Here is a 19,763-nt window from a genome sequence, read left to right on the forward strand (position 1 = left end):
TCACAAACTTTGATAATTACTCTGCCTAGTCACTCTTTCACGCTGTTGACTGGAAGTGTAAACTGGGAAACCTCTTCAGCAATTTAGTACTGTTGCAATTAAAAATGCATAAGCCCTTTGTACAAGTATTTCCACTTCTAGGATGGTTCTACACACACATGTATGTTTAGTAAAGTATTTTCATTGCAGTTTTAAATATTTTTAAAGAATCAAAACAAACCCAATATATCTATCTTATAGGACTGGTTAAAAAAATTATATAGCCCATGGAACAGAATACTAGCAGACTTGAGAAAGAATTAGTTACATTTGTTATGTATTCTTAGGGATACTTTGTGAGACACATTAAATATCAAATCAAGATGCAGTGTTTGTGTTTTAAATATGGGCATATGTACATATATGTAGGTTTACGAAAATTTTTTGAAGGGTAAACAAAAGGTAACTAACGAAAACTTCTGGGGAAGAGTACTGGGGGAGGGAAGATCAGGACTAAAACATGACATTTTAGTACATTTTTTAGGACAATTTCCTCCTTTTTGTTGTTGTTCTTACCATATGCATGTATATTGCCTTAAAGAGATTTTTAAAAAAGCACAATCAAGATAAACTCCAAATAGAGTGAATCAAGTTATGCCTTTAAAGGAGGGGAAGGGAATCCTGGGCTGTGGAAGCATCTAGGCCAGAATTCCCTGGAGTACGTGTTAAAAATGCACAGTTATGGGCCTCACCCCTCATCTTGGAATTTACAAATCAATGGTGTGTACGGCTTGAAACTTCAATGAAATCTCCAGTCTCCGAGAGGGAACTGGAGTTAAGCCATCAGTGGTAGGAAGACTGAGGAGGGTGGTCAGGGGAGCTTCAGAGAGAGGGGAGTGGGGTGGCCAGCACTCGTCCAGCACTATCCAGGGACAGGACCTCAACGGTCCCGATTACCACTCAGCAAATTCACCCTCATGATTTCCCCCTGACCTGTGCTTTGGTCCAGGGCCAGAGCCCAGTTTTGGGGTCACTGGGAATGCAGCTCCCTCCATTAATCAATGCCTTGGCTTGCTGCTTGAAGATGCTGTGGGTCTGGTGGCTGTGAGTGGGGCAGTAGATGAGGCTGGTGGGAAGGCCTGGTAACCCCACCCAGGTCCTGTCCTCAGGCCAGCAGAGAAGTCTGGCATGTCCTAGTTTTCCTGGCCCCTGGCCTTGGACCCACTGTCCCTCTGTCTCTTGAGGGTCAGCCTCCAAAACTCTCTCTGAAATAGCGCTGAGTCGGAACTAGATCTGGAATCTGTCTTAACAAGGCCAAAGTGACTCTTCCCTGTATTGCAGCGTGATACATGGAGGTATGTCACATCTGGTTCCCCCAGACAGAGGTGGGACCCTTGTAGTCACTGGTCTCCATAGGGAGGTGGGCTGGGCTCTGGGGCCTCTCTGGGCTCCAGGGACCCTGTTGGCTTGCTTAGCCTCTGGGAGGCCCTGCTTCCACCTCTGGGAGGGATCTCGGGGTGTCGTGCACTCCAAGTTCTGGCCTTCTCCAGGAGGCCCAAGGAGCCACCGCATCTTTGCTCCAAGCGGGATAGCTCTCATGGGAGCTGGGACGTGACGGCCAGGAAAGGCTCCTGTGGCCTTGCATGGAATTCTCCGGTGGCTGGCCTGCCCTGGGAGTCCTTCAGTCTTCAAGGAGATGACAGCCACCCACACCCATGTAAACACCAGAAAAGTTTTAGGTCCTCATTTTTCGTTGGTGTCTGAAACATAGGAGCAAAAGAACAAATGAAACAAATCTGAACATTAAAGATATTTCCCCTTCCCAAATATTTTCTGTGCTTGGACAGTGCACAATTTTTCTTGTCCCTACAGGGGGGTGTTTGAGCATCTTCTGTTCTTGTTTTTGTTGGTTTCCTTAACAATTGTTTTATATTCACAGCACTGAATATCCTAATTATACATTTTGAATAAGTAATACACCGTAAAAACAAAACAACAATGAAAACCCAAAATAAACACGTAAAGAGGGAAATACAATGTAAAGTATTCCAGGCCTCTCCCCAGCCACCCAGTTCCCTTCCCTAAAGACAAAGTTGTTTCCAGGTTTATTTATTTTTAAAATCAACTTTATTGAGGCATAATGTACCTAGAACAAAATGAACACAGTCTAAGTGTACAGTTCGATGAATCGTGACACATGAATAAACCCGTGCAAGGACCACCACAATCAAGCTACAAAAACATTTAAAAAAATACAAAAATATTTGCATAACCTTAAAAGGTTTCCTTCTGCCCCTTCTCAGTTAATTCCCACCACCATCCAGCTTTAAAAAAATATATATCCTTCTGGGGACATTTTCTACAAATTTAAGTCTTATTTATTATACATTTGTTTTTGTTTTTCTGAGAGGAACTACCTTCCGCTGACTCCTTTGCATTTTTTCCCGTCCCCTCCTTTGCACTTTTGACTTGACAGTTTTTGTTCATAGTATCTTTGTGTAAGCCACTTTCTCATGCTTTGTGGGGTATGTTTCTGTAACCGAATTTATCCTGGGTGCCTAGATGTCACACGCTTTAAAACACGTGTTAAGGTTTGCCAGATCGCTTTTAAACTTCCGTTGTCGTTTGGTGTTAATTTCGTGCTTTCTCCTCTGGACCGCAGTCCGCCCCCGGCTGCAAACTGCTCCAGCGAAAACAGCGAGGAGAGGCGGAGAGAACCAAGACGCTGCCACTTGTCCCTCAGGATCCCGTCGCTGAAGGTCACAGCTGGAAAAGTCAGGTGACATTCGAGTCGGATAGACAACGATTCGGAAAACAGTGAAGAGGAAAATGGATTTTCTAGGGCCGGTGAACACCTGCCCGGTGGGTGTACAGCTCGGGAGCCACGGCTTTGGCAGAGCCCTTGGCGTGAACGCGAAGCTTTGGGAAAAGCCGAGCTGGGCAAACGGACGCCTGTTTTCGCGGGGTCTGCAGTGCTGCAGCTTGGGCTGGGGTCGTCGGCCGTGGCTTTCCGGAGAGAGCTTCAAGAGTCGCGCCCAGATCTGTGCGGCCTCCCTGGCTCGGGCCGACACCGTGGCCCCCGGAGCTTCTACCCTGGATCGCTGCGGCCTGGTCAGTGTCGAATTGAAGCTGGCAGTGGGCGATCGAACCTTCCTAGGCCCGCCACCTTTGCTTCTTCCGCAACTTCCTTCCTTGTCTCATCTTCCAGCCTGCTCTGCGAAATGCAGCGACGTTTCCACAGCCCGGCGGAACGCACTGAGAATGCCTAGGGTGCAAATTGTTGCATAGAAAAAAAAAAAAAAATCCGATTCCGTGCAATTCGGTTCAGTCGATATTTCTTAGGAGCCTCCCCGGGGCATGGCGCAGGGGACCCGGAGGCTAACAAGCTTCGGGATTCCGGAGCAAATTCGGTGTCAGTAGCAGGATGTCGCTGACGGCATTCAGCGCTCCCAACAGATTGGCGAAATGCGGGAACGCAGGCACAAAATGAGCGCACTGTAGAGGGCCGTGTTGACGCCTCCCCATACTTTAAGCGTACACATGACAGTTGCAGACATTCAAGCACTTAAAAGGAGCACGATGGAGCGTTCACTTTTGGGACGTGTGTCTGTGGAATACGTTCACAGAGACCAGTAACCCGCCTTGAATGTGCTTACTGGTGCGCTTTAAGTTTGCCGAAACGACACGGCTACACATACACGTACTTTAAGTGCATAGTCACTTTCTTGGTGTGTGCCTTAAGTGCACACGGTCAAAAAGAAATTCAAAGAGTACAGCAAATCATCCTGTGAAATTCCCCTTGCCCTCCTCTCCGCTCTTGCCCTCCAGAGCCGTTCTTGGCACACACGCGGGTGTGCCCTCTGCGGTGTACATGTGTCCCTGCGCCCTAATTGGGCGTCGCCTGTGCAGACCCTCCGTTGTGTGTGGAGAGCTGTGGCCTTGTATCTCTAGGTAGGGAACATCTTTTGTCTCTCTGCAAGAAGCTTTCCTCCGGGAAAGATAAAGTAATCGATAGGGTCTTTTAAATAGCTCCGCGTTTCCTGTCGGGAGAGGAGTATCAGCGCGCGCACCAAATCTGCTCTGGTATGTCACCTTATCTCCCGTCCCCGCTGTTGTCCCCAAACGCCGCCTGTCAAGGGAGACGCCACCCGCATTAGGACCCAGACTGGGGCCCTTCCGCTCGGGGTCACGCGCAGCGCCCTCGGCTAGGCCCCGCCGCCCCTTCGGGGGTCCCGGAGGGTGGGGCGAAGAGGCGGGGGCCAGGATGAAGGTGCGGGGGGCCTAGAACTCCCACTCGGGCCCAGGAGGAAATTAACAGGCTGAAATCGACCCGTCTGGGGGAAGACTTGGGGTGCAGATCACTCGCGGGGGAGGGGACGGTTTCTTTTTTCTTTTCTTTTCTTCCAAGGAAATAGTTGTTGAGAGCAGTGCTTTGGCGACTCTCTGGGCAACCTTGCTTGCCGGCGTCCGGAGGAAAATCGGCTTTGTCATTTGGAGAGGGCCGCCAGGGCTTCAGGAAGCGCCTGCCCGGCGCCAGGTTACCTTTCGCACTGCGGTAGAGTGAGGTTTCGCCAGCCTCCGGGTGACCTGTGCGGGGAGAGGAGAGAACTCCCAAGCCCTGAGGGTCGGGGGGACCTCCAAATCTGGCCACCGGTCTAGCCTCTGGCGGCGTCACCTGTCCAGCTTACTGCAAGTTGGAGTCAGAGCTGCCTGCAGCCGGGCCTGAGGACAGGGCGCAGAGGAAAGATGCAACCCAGGCTGGTCTTCCAGCCTTCGCAAAGGCCCTGTGGCCGGCCTCGGCTTCCCCCTCCCGTGGTGAACACTCAGCAGAGATCTGCAGGCCAGGCGCCGCGCCGAAATGTTTTTAGATGTAGTGATCTGCCGGTAGGCCCTGGGCCTTCTTGGATGTCTAAGCACTGCTACCCTAGTCTCCTCATTTTTCTTTATGTATCAAAGTAGGTTTTATCCAGGTTTTTTTTTAAGAAATATAATCCGATAACAATAACAAATACATTTCAATCCCCTTAAGGATGCACACAGCCACCAACCATCTAGGAAGGTGGCATTCAGACTCCCTTTATTTCCAGCCCCATAATTCCTTACAGGGTTCCTTTTTTTCTGGGAAGCTGGAGGGGGTGGGGGCGGGGGGGATTTCTTCTTGGCTTCAGTACAGACTTGCTCCCTTCCAACTTGCCCAGCATCCTCAGGATTACTCCACCTGCTGAGAGAGGACCACCCACCAAACCCATACAGAGGAAAATGCAGGCATTGGGAAAATTTGGGTTCTCATTTATTATGGAGAGGAGCAGGCATTTCTGAAGCTTCCCATTCTTTAAGAGCTCGGTCTAGGTCTCCCTACTCCCTGCGGGCCTTTCCATTTTATTTTATGTGTAATTAAAAAATACTGAATTTGATTATTATAAAATTGGTTGTGGCAGTGGAGGGGAGACTCTAGCTGTGTGTCTTGCAGGGTGGGTCATATGTGCCATGTGCTATGTTGAAACTAGCAGAATGTGAACCGGACACTGCCATGCCATCTGTTTGAGTTACACTGGTGACCTAGTTATTCAGTCCTGGGTAGATCTGGAGATGGCCCACCTGGATGGGGAGAGCTGCTTCCCCCACTCTTCCAGGGCAGTGACCCTCACAAAAAGCTACTCTGAATGAACACTTCTGTAGAAGTAATCCAGGGTGCTTTGTTTCTTTTCTTCTAACAGAATGTGTGGGGTGAGAGTTGGGGAGTTGGGACATTTAGAGCTAGGGGTGGTGAGAACAGCCAAGGGTAGATCAGGTGTGAACCCTCAGTACCCTGCTGTCTCCCTAGATGTGGCTGTCATCTTCTAGAAGCTCTAGGTACTTTTCTTTAGGGGAAGCTGTACTGCTTGTCCATGAGAAGTGGTGAGAGGGGACGTGGGACCAGGCGGCCCTGGGAACAGTTCTCGGCCAGTTCCTGGGTCCTGAGCAGTGATCCTGGGCAGTGACTTTGGGAGATGCTCCTTGGGTTAAGGGAGTGAGCTTTGTTTGTTCCTGTGACAAACCCTGGGGTGTCCTACGCCCTGACCCAGTCCAGGAGTGCACTTGCTCCCCCTTGCTGAGCACGTTTGTGGCTCTGAAGCCTTCCCAGTTTTCGGAAACTTTTTATTCCAGCATCACATGGAAGTGAACAAAGTAAAAGTGAACAGCCCTGTCAATTTTCACAAACTGAACACGGTTGTGTAATTAGTAGCCAATTCAAGAAATGGGACATTACCAGTACCTAGAAGCCCCTTCCCCTTTCCTCCAGGATAATTACTATTCTGACTTCTAACAACATAGATTAGGTTTGCCTATTTTTGAACTTCACATATATCTAATCATATAATATAGACTCTGTGTCTGGCAATTTTTACTCAGCATATGTTTGTGAGATTCATCTGCACTGTTTGTAGTTGTAGTTAGCTCCATTTAGTTTGTAACACTTCATTGTATGAAAATACTACTACTGACCCATTCTCTCTCTCTCTTTTATAGTTGGTTTACAATATTGTGTTAGTTTCAGGTGTACAGCAAAGTGATTCAGATTATGTATATATATATATATATGTTTGTGTGTGTGTGTGTGTGTGTATTCTTTTTTTTGGATTATTTTCCATTATAGCTTATGACAAGATATTGAATATAGTTCCCTGTGCTATACAGTAAATCTTGTGGTTGTTTTTTATTTTTATTTATTTATTTTTATTAATTTTTATTGGAGGATAGTTGCTTTACAATGTTGTGTTAGCTCCTAAGGTACAGCAAAATGAATCAGCCATACATATACATACATCCCCTCCCTTTTGGATTTCCTTCCCGTTTAGGTCACCACAGAGCATTGAGTAGAGTTCCCTGTGCTATGCAGTAGGTTCTCATTAGTTATCTATTTTATATATAGCAGTGTATATATGGCAATGCCAATCTGCCAGTTCATCCCACCCCCCCCCACCTTTTCCCCAAACAAACCATAAGTTTTTTTTTCTACATCTGTGACCCTATTTCTGCAAATAAGTTCATCTGTACCATTTTTCTAGATTCCACATATAAGCAATATTATAAGATATTTGTCTTTCTCTTTTTGACTTACTTCACTCTGTATGACAATCTCTAGGTCCACCCATGTTGTTGCAAATGGCATTATTTCGTTCCTTTTTATGGCTGAGTAATATTCCACTGTGTATATGTACCACATCTTTATCCATTCCTCTGTTGATAGACATTTAGGTTGCTTCCATGTCTTGGCTATTGTAAATAGTGCTTCAGTGAACATTGGGGTGCATAGAGCCTTTCAAATGATGGTTTTCCCAGATATATGCCCAGGAGTGGGATTGTTGCATCGTATAGTCATTCTACTTTTAGTTTTTTAAGGAACCTCCATACTGTTCTCCATAGTGGCTGTACCAATTTACATTCCCCCCAACAGTGTAGGAGGGTTCCCTTTGCTCCACACCCTCTCCAGCACTTACTGTTTGTAGATATTTTGATGATGACCATTGACTGGTGTGAGGTGATACCTCATTGTAGTTTTGATTTGCATTTTTCTAATCATTAGTGATGTTGAGAATCTTTTCATGCATTTCTTGGCCATCTGTATGTCTTCTTTGGAGAAATGTCTGTTTAGGTCTTCTGCCCAGTTTTTGATTGGGTTGTTTGTGCTTTTGATATTGAGCTGCGTGAGCTGTTTGTATATTTTGGAGATTAATCCTTTGTCAGTTGCTTCATTTGCAAAAGTTTTCTCCCATTCCGGCGAGAGGGTTGTCTTTTCCTTTTGTTTATGGTTTGTTTTTATTTTCATTACTCTAGGTGGTGGATTGAAAAGATCTTGCTGTGATTTATGTCAAGGAGTGTTCTGCCTATGTTTTCCTCTAAGAGTTTATCTATTTTATATATGGTAGTGTGTATCTGTTAATCCCATATTCCTAATTTATCCGTACCCCCCTTTTCCCTTTGGTAACCATAAGTTTGTTTTCTATGTCTATGAGTCTGTTTCTGTTTAATAAATAAGTTCATTTGTATTATTTTTTAGATTCCACACATAAGTGATGTCATATAATACTTGTCTTTCTCTGTCTGACTTCACTTAGTATGATAATCTTCAGGTTCATCCATGTTGCTGCAAATGGCAACATTTCATTCTTTTTTAGACCCTTTCTCTCTTGATGTGCTTTTGGGTGGGTTCCAGTTTCTGACTGTTATGACTAGTGAGTGCTGCTATGGACACCCTAGCACATGTCTTTTGTTGAACATATGCTGTTGAACAACATATGTGAACAACACATGTGTTGAACAACACATTTCTATTGGGTATATATCTAGGAGTGGAATTGCTGGGCCAGAGGATATTCATAAATTCAATTTTAGTAGATTCTACTCAACAGTTTTCCAATTTACAGTTGTACGAGTTTATACTCACGCTGGCAGTGTTGGAGAATTGCAGTCACTCCACATCCTTGCCAACACTTGGTGTAATCAGTTTTTAATTTTAAGCCATTCTGATGAGAGTGTAGGGCTGTCTCAGTGTGGTTTTATTTTGCCTTTCCCTACTGACTAATGAAATTGAGCAACTTTTCAAACGTTCATTGGCTTTTTGAATGTCCTGTTTTGCGAAGGGCCTGTTTAAATCTTTTGTCTTTTTCTTATTGGGTTGTGGGACTTCTTTATATATTTGGATACCAGTGTCTTGTTGGATATTTACTTATTGTGAATGTCATCTCCCAGTTTGTGGTTTGCATTTTTACTCTCTGAATGCCATTGCATCCATTTTTGGCTCTGGCCTTGTGACGTGGTTCTGACCTTGAGGCAGTAGCACTGCTGGTTCACATGTCTGGGGTGTCTGCGGCTGAGTAGCTTCTTGGGTTCTGGGCAACCAGCCCTGCCATCCATGGTAAACTCCTTGAAGACATAACACATGTTTGATTCTGCTTGTTTTCCTCATAGTTGCCAGAGCATTGTTTCTGCTAAGAATATTTTAGTCACTCATTAAATAGGGGAAACTCCAATAAAACCCTTTGGATTTGAAGGAGAGGGCAGAAATCACGATTATGTATCCTTTTTTATGCATTGTGGTAGATCAAATATTTACATAGCAATCTAAGTGGGATAATTTAAACTCCATGGGTTTTTAAAACATAGACAATGTAAATGTAGAGATGTAGATGAGATATCCTACACCCTCTTAAGGTCACAATCCTAGTCCCGCCTCCTGATTGCTGCAGCCCAGGAAGAGCCCCTCTCTTAGAACATGAGTGAAACATGAGTATAACTGTGTGCAATCCTTCTGGAAAGCAATTTGGGAATTCTCATTTTATGAATCTTTGCAAATATATGAGGTGAAAACATCAGACTATAATTATTTTAAATTATTTTGATTAGTTTCAAATGTTTGTAATCCATTTGTATTTTTCTTTTTAAAAATGTATCACCTATTTGCATTATCTATTTATCTACTGAGATCTTCATTTTTTTCTTATTGATTTTTATGAGCTCTTTATATTAGCTAGTATCATTTTGTCATTTTAGTGTATGCTACCAGTATTTTTACCCTTTGTCTTCCTAAAGCCTTCTTTTTTATTTTAAGGCACTGATGATAATATATAAAGGAAATACTCAAACAATGGTGGGGTTTTGTTTCCCAGTTAGGACTGGCCATGGGCCAATGGCAGAATGAAGGCTGGGTGCATCAGAGCCCCAGGCCACTGAACCAGCTGCCCTGAGTCAGTGGGGATTCCATAGGACAAAGGCCGTTCCTACTCTGGCCTAAAAGACCATGAAGAGCCCACAAGTGGCTGACATTAGAGATTGGTCAAACCTGGAGGGCTGCCTTCCTTGAAATTTCCATCCTGGGCCCCAAAGCTGGTGAAGATGGGATGTGGGATGGAGGTGGAAGTATCATTGGCTACTTCCAGGACAGAAGGGAATTCAGAGCAGGTAAACCAACAGAAAGAGGTGAGGAAAGAAGGGTCCTGGAGATTGGGCTGGGGGTGGTTTTGGGGAGCATCCAGAATAAAGGAAGGCATCAGAAATGCCAGGCAGTGAGTCTTGTGGGCAGTGATTTGGAGCTCAAGCTTTGGAGTAGGGCTGTTTGCATTGTTTAACCTCCCTGAACCTCGATGTTCCCATCTGTAAAATGGGAATAATACTCATACTTCTTCAAAAGATGACTGTTTGGGAATTAAAGAAGACAGTGTAGTAAAGCAAAGATTCTTTGGCTCTTCTCCCATGGGGGGTGGGGTAGGTGGGTATGTCCTTTCCCTTTGAATGTGGGGCAGGTTTGACACTGCTTCAATCAATATAACTGGTAAAATACTATAGAAGTGACACCACATGACTTCTGTGGCTAGATCAGAAAAAGCCATGTAACTTCTGTTTTTCTCTTTGCTGGAACATTTGCTCTTGGAGCCATGAGGTACCACATAAGAAGTCTGACTACCCTGAGGCCACCATGCTGTGAGGAAGCTCAAGCCATAGGAAGAGACCACGTGTAAGTCCGCTGACTGACAGTTCCGGATGAACCAGCTTTCTAGTCATTCCAGCTCAGGAGCCAGACCTGTGAGTGATGCAGCTTCCAGATGATTCCAGCACCCAGCTGTTCCAGTTTTCATAGCTGAGGCCCCAGACTTCATAGAGCAGAGACAAGCCATCCCTGTTATGTTCTGTCCAAATTCCTGACCCACGGGATCATTGAATATAATAAAATGGTTGTTTTCATATCACTAAGTTTTGGGATGGTTTGTTAGGCAGCTGTAGATAACCAGAACATTGTTCAAGCAAAAAGATTTAGCATACTGTTTGCTTGGTAGTAGGTGCTTACTAAACAGGGGCCCTTAATAGTATTATTGGTGACGGAGTTAACCTGGAATGGAGAACACAAGGCTGTTAAGGGAAAAAAAGCAGACAGGCCTGCCGTGGGAAAGTTGATCCAAGATGATTTCAGGCCTTCCACCTGTACTGTGTCTTCATTTTGGCTCCAGTGTTAGACCCCCTTCCCTCCATAGTTCTAAACTGCAAATAACCACAAAAGAAGGTGGTTGGAGGGCCTTAGCATTTTCTCTTTTTGCACCCCCTGTCGTCTTTTTTTTTTTTTTTTTTGTGGTACACGAGCCTCTCACTGTTGTGGCCTCTCACTACTGTGACCTCTCCCGTTGCGGAGCACAGGCTCCGGACGCGCAGGCTCAGCGGCCATGGCTCACGGGCTCAGCCGCTCCGCGGAATGTGGGATCTTCCCAGGCCAGGGCAGGAACGCGTGTCCCCTGCATCGGCAGGCGGACTCTCAACCACTGCGCCACCAGGGAAGGGCTCCCCCCTCGTCTTTTAAAAACATTCTAGAGTGGCGTTGGCAAAGGTTGTAAGCTGGAGTGGAGCTTGGGGAATGTAGGGGTGAGGAGCAGAGGAGGTGTGAGAAACCATTCTGTTGCTCCAACTATAAAGCTATAGTACTACAGTAAGCATAAAAATAATTGTGCAGAGTAAGAGTAACCCCTTGCCTCTGGGCGCTGCTTTTCCGTTTAGGAAGTGCCCGTCTTCCCGTGCGTTACTTTGTCTTCAGGGATTTGAGGGCAGAGAATACATTCTAACACACTTCCAGGCAGGCTGTGGGTGTACAGCAAATGCTTTCGGATAGATCATTTGAAACCCACCCAGCAGTGACTTTGGACGAAGTCTCTGCGCGTGCGCAGTGCCTCCTGCACAGGAAGGGGATCTTTCCGTGGTTGTGATTCAGCCTTCCAGTGCACCCTGATCAGGTTCACCCGCTTATGTCTCCCTCCTCGGGGGGCTCAGGGGAGACAACTAAGGGGTGTTACATCTGGGGGCTCAGACCTGCAGAAGGGAAAGCCTTGGATGAAACACACATGGTCAGATTTAGAGCTGCAGCAGAAGTGTCGGAGATGGTGTCCAGGCCCCGGCAACATCCTGGGGCAACATCCTGGGCGGGGTGGGGGTGAGGGGGGGTTCCAGGAGAACTGGGCCTGGGCCTGGGTGCCGAACCTTCTCGGGTTTCCGTGGTGAGCGCCACCCAGCACTCTTTAGATCTAAGAGGCGTCTCCTTCCTCTGAAGAGAGATAAGGCAGAGCAGCACCAAGGGAACAGCCGGATAGACTGTCACCGCGGCGCAGGCCACGCCCCGCTCCCGGGCTTCCTCCTCGCTCTCGCTTCTCTTCCACCTCACCTTGACCTTCTCACTTGCCGAGGCTGCCCCACACACGGGTCCGCCTGCCCGCTCTTCATTCTGCTGGGCTGCCTTAGCTGCTGGATGCTTTTCCTAGAGGACCGGAAGAGAGGAAGGGAGGTTGAAAGAGAAGAGAGAGATTGAGAGCGGAGAGAGATGGTGATGGAGGTGTCGATGGTGGGGGGGCGGGGAGGCGGGAAGCGCGGGGAGAAACTTCCAGGGAAAGGAGTTCCCAGGTGTGACGGAATGCCCCCAGCCTGGCCTCGGAGGGCTGCTGTGGGTGAGGCGAAGGAAAACTCTCCTCTCCCTCCTCTCTCTCCTCTACTAGGAGACTGACAGCGGCCAGGTGTCAGGGAAGGAGACTGGGCATCAGATGATTTTTATTTTTTATATTAGCACTTTAATATCCATGCTTTTCAAGGTGGAAGTGAAAGGTATTACATACTTGACATTGTGATTACTTCTCTTTTTTCTAATTTTTGAATTTTATTTTATTTATTTTTTTATACAGCAGGTTCTTATTAGTCATCAGTTTTATACACATCAGTGTATACATGTCAATCCCAATCGGAGAGTGGGCATCAGGTGATTAAAGGACATTTAGCTTTGATGAAAACGTTCATCTACTTGTTTAACTATGGTGAGAGGGCTTTTCTTTTAACCGGCTAAATGTGGCTGAGTGGGGGTGAAGTAGTCAGTAAATCATTCTATGTCAGAGGGAACTCTTCTGTGTGAAGCAGGGGCTCGAGCTCCAGCGGAGGAGTCCAGTGGATAATCTGCCTCTCACTAGCTTTGCGAGCCAGCCAACTCCTTCCCTTAGTTGTGAAGATGGGAAGAGTAACTATACAGCTTCTCGTTGTTGTTGTGAAAATGAACCGTGACCCTCTGTATTCACTACCTAGCTCAAGACCAAACAGGGAGGGTAAAGGTTAATTTCTCCCTCCCCACACGTCCCCAACTCGCTTAACCTCCTGTCTTTTTTTTTTTTTTTAATGAGGATAATCACACCTGTCAATTTCAGGTTATTGACCAGAATAACCAGAAACCAGGGGAAAGATATTATACACAGGTAAGCAATAACTTTTCACTATTGGGAATATGCCTTTGAAGAAATTGCCTCCCCAGGGGGGCGGGGAGAGGTTTGTGAGAGGAGCTGGAAACTGCCCTGAGTGTGGCACTCCACTTAGAAAGAGCAACTTCAGGGTACAACTCTTTGAAGATCCTACTGTTGACAGGAAATTGAGATTCAGAAAAACGTGCTAAAGATATACAATAAAAGGGAAGAAGACTTTCCTAGTCTAAGAGAATATAATGATTTCCTGGAAGAAGTGGAGGAAATTGTTTTCAACCTGACCAACAACGTGGATTTGGACAACACCAAAAAGAAAATGGAGATAGACCAAAAGGAAAACAAAGATGTCATTCAGAAAAATAAGTTAAAGCCCACTGGGGAACAGGAGGAATTGGAAGAAGCTTTAGAGGTAGAACGACAGGAAAATGAACAAAAAGAAGAACAACTGCAGCAGATTCTAAAAAGGAAGAATAAGCAGGCTTTTTTAGATGAACTGGAGAGTTCTGATCTCCCCGTTGCTCTGCTTTTGGCTCAGCATAAGCATAGATCTACCCAGTTGGAAATGCAACTTGAAAAACCTAAACCTATAAAACCAGTGACATTTTCCACAGACATCAAAATGGGTCAATATATTTCATTAGCACCCACTCAAAAGCTTGAGGAAGCTCTATATGAATACCAACCACTGCAAATAGAGACTTGTGGACCACAAGTTCCTGAGCTTGAGATGCTAGGAAGACTTGGGGCTTCCCTGGTGGCGCAGTGGTTGAAAATACGCCTGCCAATGCAAGGGACGTGGGTTCGAGCCCTGGTCCGGGAAGATCCCACATGCCACAGAGCAACTAAGCCACTGCGCCTGCGCTCTAGAGCCCGCGAGCCACAACTACTGAAGCCCACGTGCCACAACTACTGAAGCCCGCGTGTCTAGAGCCCGTGCTCCGCAGCAAGAGAAGCCACTGCAGTGAGAAGCCCATGCACCGCAATGAAGAATAGCCCCCACTCGCCACAACTAGAGAAAGCCCACGCGCAGCAACAAAGACCCAATACAGCCAAAAATAAAGAAATAAAATAAATTTATTAAAAAAATACATTTGAACGATTATGGAAATGCCATGAATAATAACACAAAAATAAAATGTACAACAGTTAGTACAAAGGATAGGAAGAGGGAAAAAACTTTGCTGTTGTAATGTTCCTACACTATACATGAAGAGGTATAATAGTATTTGGAGATATTTAGTATAAACCCTAGAGCAACAGCTACAAATGTAAAGCAAAGAGGGATAGTCAGTAAGCCAGTAGCAGAGTAAATAATGAGATCATTAAAAATACTCCATTAATGAAAAGGAGGGCAGGAAAAGAGAGGCAAAAAATAAAGAAATGGTATAATTAGGAAACAAATAGCATGGTGGTAGATTTAATCTTAACTGTATCCGTAATTACATTAAATGTAAATGTTCTAAACAAGCACTATCCAATAAAGCTTTTTAAAATGGGAAAAAAAAAAAAAAAAGAAATTGCTTCCACGCGCCCTCCACCCCTTTTAAACAGTGAATTGCATGTTTGGTTTGTTTTAAGAGAAGGAAAGAAAAGGATGTAAAAAACAACAACAAAAACCAAATAGACACAAGGTCTCACCTTAAGGGAAAACCTTCCACCCGGATGTCCCAGTCTCCTGGATGGTGGAAGTAGAAAGAAACACCTTTTGCATTCCCCCAATAGGAACAGGGGCTCAGGGCAGGCCTTGGTCCACCAGCCTGAGTCTTTGATTTGGAGCGTTAGAAGCAGGGCTAATTCTGGACAAGGCAGTCTTCACCAAGAGATGGCCTGTTTCTAAGTTGCGGGGTCTTTAAGCATCATTCAGTACGTACAGTGAAAGAAGATCATCTTCCTGTAGGGTGGGGCAGGGGAGTTCTGAGTGGACTTCCTATCTTCCACCAGTTTTTGGCAGCACGATTCTAGATGGAATCAGATTCTAGCCAGGAATCTGGCAGTGGAAAGTTAGCTAGAAGAGAAGGATGTTCCTTTGTATCCTAGTTGGGCTTAGGAATCCCCTGGAGTTCTTGTATATTACAGATTCTTGGGCCCCACCTCAGAAACACCTATTTTGCGGGCCTCGAGAGTCTGCTCTTTAAACAGGCTCCCCAGGCTATTTTGATCGCACAGGTTTTCCTGTGTGCACATTGACAGAGCTTCAGTCTAAGTATTTGAGAGCAGTGTCCTGTCTCTCTGATGTGACAGACTCCTCAGGGTTGCACCGTGGTTCCCGTTTCTAGGTAGAGAACAAGCAAGGCGGCCCTCAGGAAGCTGGCTTTCAGCGGCTGGGCAGGCTGGTGCAGCCCCATGGCTCTTGAGGCTGGCTGTGGCCAAACTTAACAAAAACGCAGGCACTCTTTGGCTGATGAATTGATTTTATTCTTACTTATTTATTTTTGATGCATTGATTTTAATACTGTGTTTCCACAAAGCTCATTCATAGATTTTGTTAGTTTCACATCTCATGTTCTGGCTCCTTATTTTTAAAAATTTCCAGTTCTTGTTGTTTTATAAAATTATGTAAGTAGTGACTATATCCTCATTGTAAAAATTTCAAAATCCTAGATAAATCACTCCATTTTCCTAATCCCACTTCCCTCTCCAGAGATAACTTGTTACCTGGTATGCGTCCTTCTAGCCCTGAGCTGTTGAATAATACCGTAACCGTACGCCACGTGTGGCTTCTGAGCCCTTGAAATGTGGGTCCTAAGAATTGAGATTTTGCCGTAAGTGCAATGTTCAGGATTTAGCACAAAATAAGTGAAATAAGATTAATACTTTTCTATATTGATTTACATCATAGTTTGGGTACATTGGGTTCCATAAGATAAATTTCACTTTGTAAAAACGTGGATCTTGAAAATTTTAAATTACATAGTGGCTCACATTATATTCCTATTAGACGGTGTTGTTCTAGACCTTTCATACATCTATACTCACAAGGACAAAGAAAAGACAACTGGAATCATTCCTGTGGCATTGTTCAACCATTTGCTATTTTTCTCTGACCAAACTGCCTTGGAGATCGTTCCATGTTAGTATATATCGATCCACCTTTTTCTTTGAAATTGATGAAGAGTATTCCATATTACAAGCCTTGATTGATTAAACCATTTCCTATTGATAGACATTTGGATTGTTTCCATGTTTCCCTGTTACAAACTAACGAACATCACCGCTCTTTGGCTTTTTAAAATTTATTTTTGAAATATATGTTATCTCTGGCTTTTTTTTTAATCCCCACATCTCTTGGCTTGCCGGGCTACCTGTGGCTTTCCAGATTCTTACTGAAAAGCATAGGTGGTGACCGGGCCAAAGGTAGAGGGACTGCCTAGTTTATTGTCCAAACAGGGACTTCTGAGAGTGAAAGGCAGTGATATCAGTGACAATTCTGGGACAACAAGAGGAACAAACTGGGACTGTCCTATGCGGAGTAGGGCATATGGTCACCAAAGCCACAGGAGTCCCTGCGTGTATCTTTACAAGATAAGGATGGGAAGCTCATCTAAACCCTTGTTTCAAACAAATGCTGGACTCTAGTCTCCAATTCCTTCGCCTCTTTCTGATAATGGGTGGGCACTGGGACCATCTTCTGAGGCTGGCGGTGGGGAAAGGATCAAAATTTCCAAAGAGAAAGGCTCAGTGAATGGGGAGGCCCATCTGCTGGAGGCCCCGCCTTAAGGAAGCTCTTTGTACAAAGTAGATGGTGGACAAGTCAGCGGAGGGTTTGCAGAGGTTGATTTCATTCTTGACCACTCAGTGCTAACTCAGGGACAGTCTGAGCTGTTGTGACCTCGAGGTGAAACAGCCCAGATCTTGTTACTGGTTCCTTCAGGAAACCTCCACTGTCTTCCCTCCCTCCTTTCTGTGACTAATTTCTGAAATCTCTGTAACGGAGAAGGCATTGGATGAAGTTTCCCACTCTGGGAGGGCTGTGGGTGCCAGACTGGGGCGGGGGTGGTGTGGTGTGATGATGGGTGAGGGGTAAGTCCTGTGCACTCACATGTCATCCCTCAAGAGCAGGAACGGAGGCCCCCGGATTGGGTGGCGGCAGCTGGTGGGGTGTTGGGATAATCTTGCTGATGACTGGGTAGATATGAACCTCTTGTGTTAGTGGATTCCAGAAAGCAACGTGCTCCTTGATGAAAAGGCCATGGTCATTGTCTTGTGGGATCGGCCTGGCCTGGCTTTGACAGTTCTCAGCTGCTCCATAAATCTCCCATCAGTTCCATCTGGCCAAAAAGATGTCATCACCATTTTCTCATAGCGACAAAGAGTAAAAGGTAAATATTGACGCAGCTCTGCCACCCCTGTTCAAGCCAAGGAGGTTGAACTTAACTTTTTCAGTGGAAGGTGAAATCAGTGTCATGTTGGGCTGTTTATGCTGTAGGATAGTTTATATTCATATATTAGAGATTATTATAAGGAGGTTGATTATGGTTCAGGTATGATCAACTATTCTGGGCACCCAGATACTTAATACCCAGAACGAGGAGTCTGAAAGTTGGAAGGAACCTTAGCAGTCATCCAGTTCAGTTGTTTTCAAAGTTTTGTTCTAAAGCAATGGAACCTTTATTGAAAATGATCATTTTATGAAGAATCCCAATTCATAAAATAGAAGGACTGAGTGCAGGGGAGTCCTCCTGTCTTCATGGTGGCTTCTGTTTGGAAACCGCTGTGTTGAAATTCTCTGTCTAGTTCCTAAATGCCCCAGCAATTGGTTGTTAGTGTCTTGCCTCTTGCCGGCATAACTCCAGTGAGAGGGCCTCGCTACCTTGGCAAGCTGCCTCTACAGTGCAAAGATCGGGCCAATGATCAGAAAGATTACTTTAATGCCAGTAAAGTCCTCCGACCTCCTCCTCTCCCAAATCTGTGCCCCCGCCCTCCGGTGGCCCATTTAGTCCCTGCCTTGGAGATGGTGAATATCTCAGGCTGCTGAGCCATTTTTGTGCTGAACAAAGATGGTTCCTTTTGTTGGATCATGTGGTTTATCTAAGAATCAGGAAAAGTTCATGTTGTCTGGAATGGAGTGGCCACTGTCGGGGGTCACACATCTCCCTCGTCCATCAAGAGCTTGAGGACCCATCTGGCCCTGGGCGGGAGGGTTCCTGGAGCGGGAGGTGGCAGAGACCCCGTTCTTGCAGTTTCCCCTCCAGCCAGAGGCTCCTTGGTACACAGGGACAGCGCAGCCTTCAGTGTTCCCCTGTGTAGCACTCTTGAGGTATTCAGCTCACAAGCTGTCTCAGTAATTTCCAGAATACACAAAAGCAAAAAACCAGAGGCATAGTTATCAGATGGGACACAAGGGGAGCTTGGGAACTTGACTGTGTCCTGCCTCTGGTTTTGCCTGAAGGCTGCAGAGCACTGTGTGTGTGTGTGTGTGTGTGTGTGTGTGTGTGTGTGTGTGTGTGTGTAGGTGGAGGTGGTTTGAAAGACAGGGGTTCTTATTGCACTCTGCGTGCTTTCTGCTGGCAGTCACCGGTAGCAGTGTTGTCCCATTCTGCTTCTTTTAAAAAATTTATTTATTCTTTTCTTTTATTTTTATTGAAGTAGAGTTGATTTACAGTGTTGTTTCAGGTGTATGGCAAAACTCCTAATTTATCCCTCTCTCCTCCCCCTTCCCCTTTGGTAACCATAAGTTTGTTTTCTATGTCTGTGGATCTATTTCTGTTTTGTAAATAAGTTCATTTGTATCACTTTTTAAAAAAGATTCCAGGGCTTCCCTGGTGGCGCAGTGGTTGAGAGTCCCCCTGCCGATGCAGGGGACACGGGTTCGTGCCCCGGTCCGGGAAGATCCCACATGCCGTGGAGCGGCTGGGCCCGTGAGCCATGGCCACTGAGCCTGCGCGTCCGGAGCCTGTGCTCCGCAATGGGAGAGGCCACAACAGTGAGAGGCCTGCGTACCACAAAAAAAAACTCTAAATGGGCTCTGCTAGTAATTTTTTTAGCCTTAAAAAACCATTTTATTTAATATGAACTTCCCTCCCATTTCTTTCTTTTTTTAAAAAAATAAACTTATTTATTTATTTGTTTTTATTTTTGGCTATGTTGGGTTTTCGTTGCTGCCTGCGGGCTTTCTCTAGTTGTGGTGCGCGGGCTCCTCATTGCAGTGGTTTCTCTTGTTGCGGAGCCCAGTCCCAGGCCTGCGGGCTTCAGTAGTTGTGGCACCTGGGCTCAGTAGCTGTGGCTCACAGGCTCTAGAGTGCAGGCTCAGTAGTTGTGGCACACGAGCTTAGTTGCTCTGCGGCATGTGGGGTCTTCCCGGGCAAGGGCTCGACCCTGTGTCCCCTTCATTGGCAGGCGGATTCTTAACCACTGCGCCACCAGGGAAGCCCCCCCCACCAACCTCATTTATTTCAGCTAGTATCTTTTAAATAATATTTATTTATTTATTTATGGCTGCATAGGGTGTTAGTTGCGGCATGTGGGATCTCTCGTTGTGGTGCACAGGCTTCTCTCTAGTTGTGTTGCGTGGGCTCAGTAGTTGTGGCACGC

The 19,763-nt window shown here is 45.7% G+C and overlaps 1 protein-coding gene across 1 annotated transcript; it reads left to right on the forward strand.

Annotated features, from left to right (window-relative positions):
- Nucleotides 1-13,258: 13,258 nt before the first annotated feature.
- Nucleotides 13,259-15,586, forward strand: LOC307184903 (CDK-activating kinase assembly factor MAT1-like; the record flags this gene model as incomplete). The annotated part of the gene is given in 3 exon segments (XM_079918660.1): nt 13,259-13,391; nt 13,394-14,070; nt 15,509-15,586. Coding segments are annotated over 3 exon segments (888 nt in total).
- Between the last annotated feature and the right edge of the window lie 4,177 nt (nt 15,587-19,763).

This window comes from Stenella coeruleoalba (genome assembly GCF_951394435.1).
Source record: "Stenella coeruleoalba genome assembly, chromosome: 3".
NCBI classification, from domain to species: Eukaryota; Metazoa; Chordata; class Mammalia; order Artiodactyla; family Delphinidae; genus Stenella; species Stenella coeruleoalba.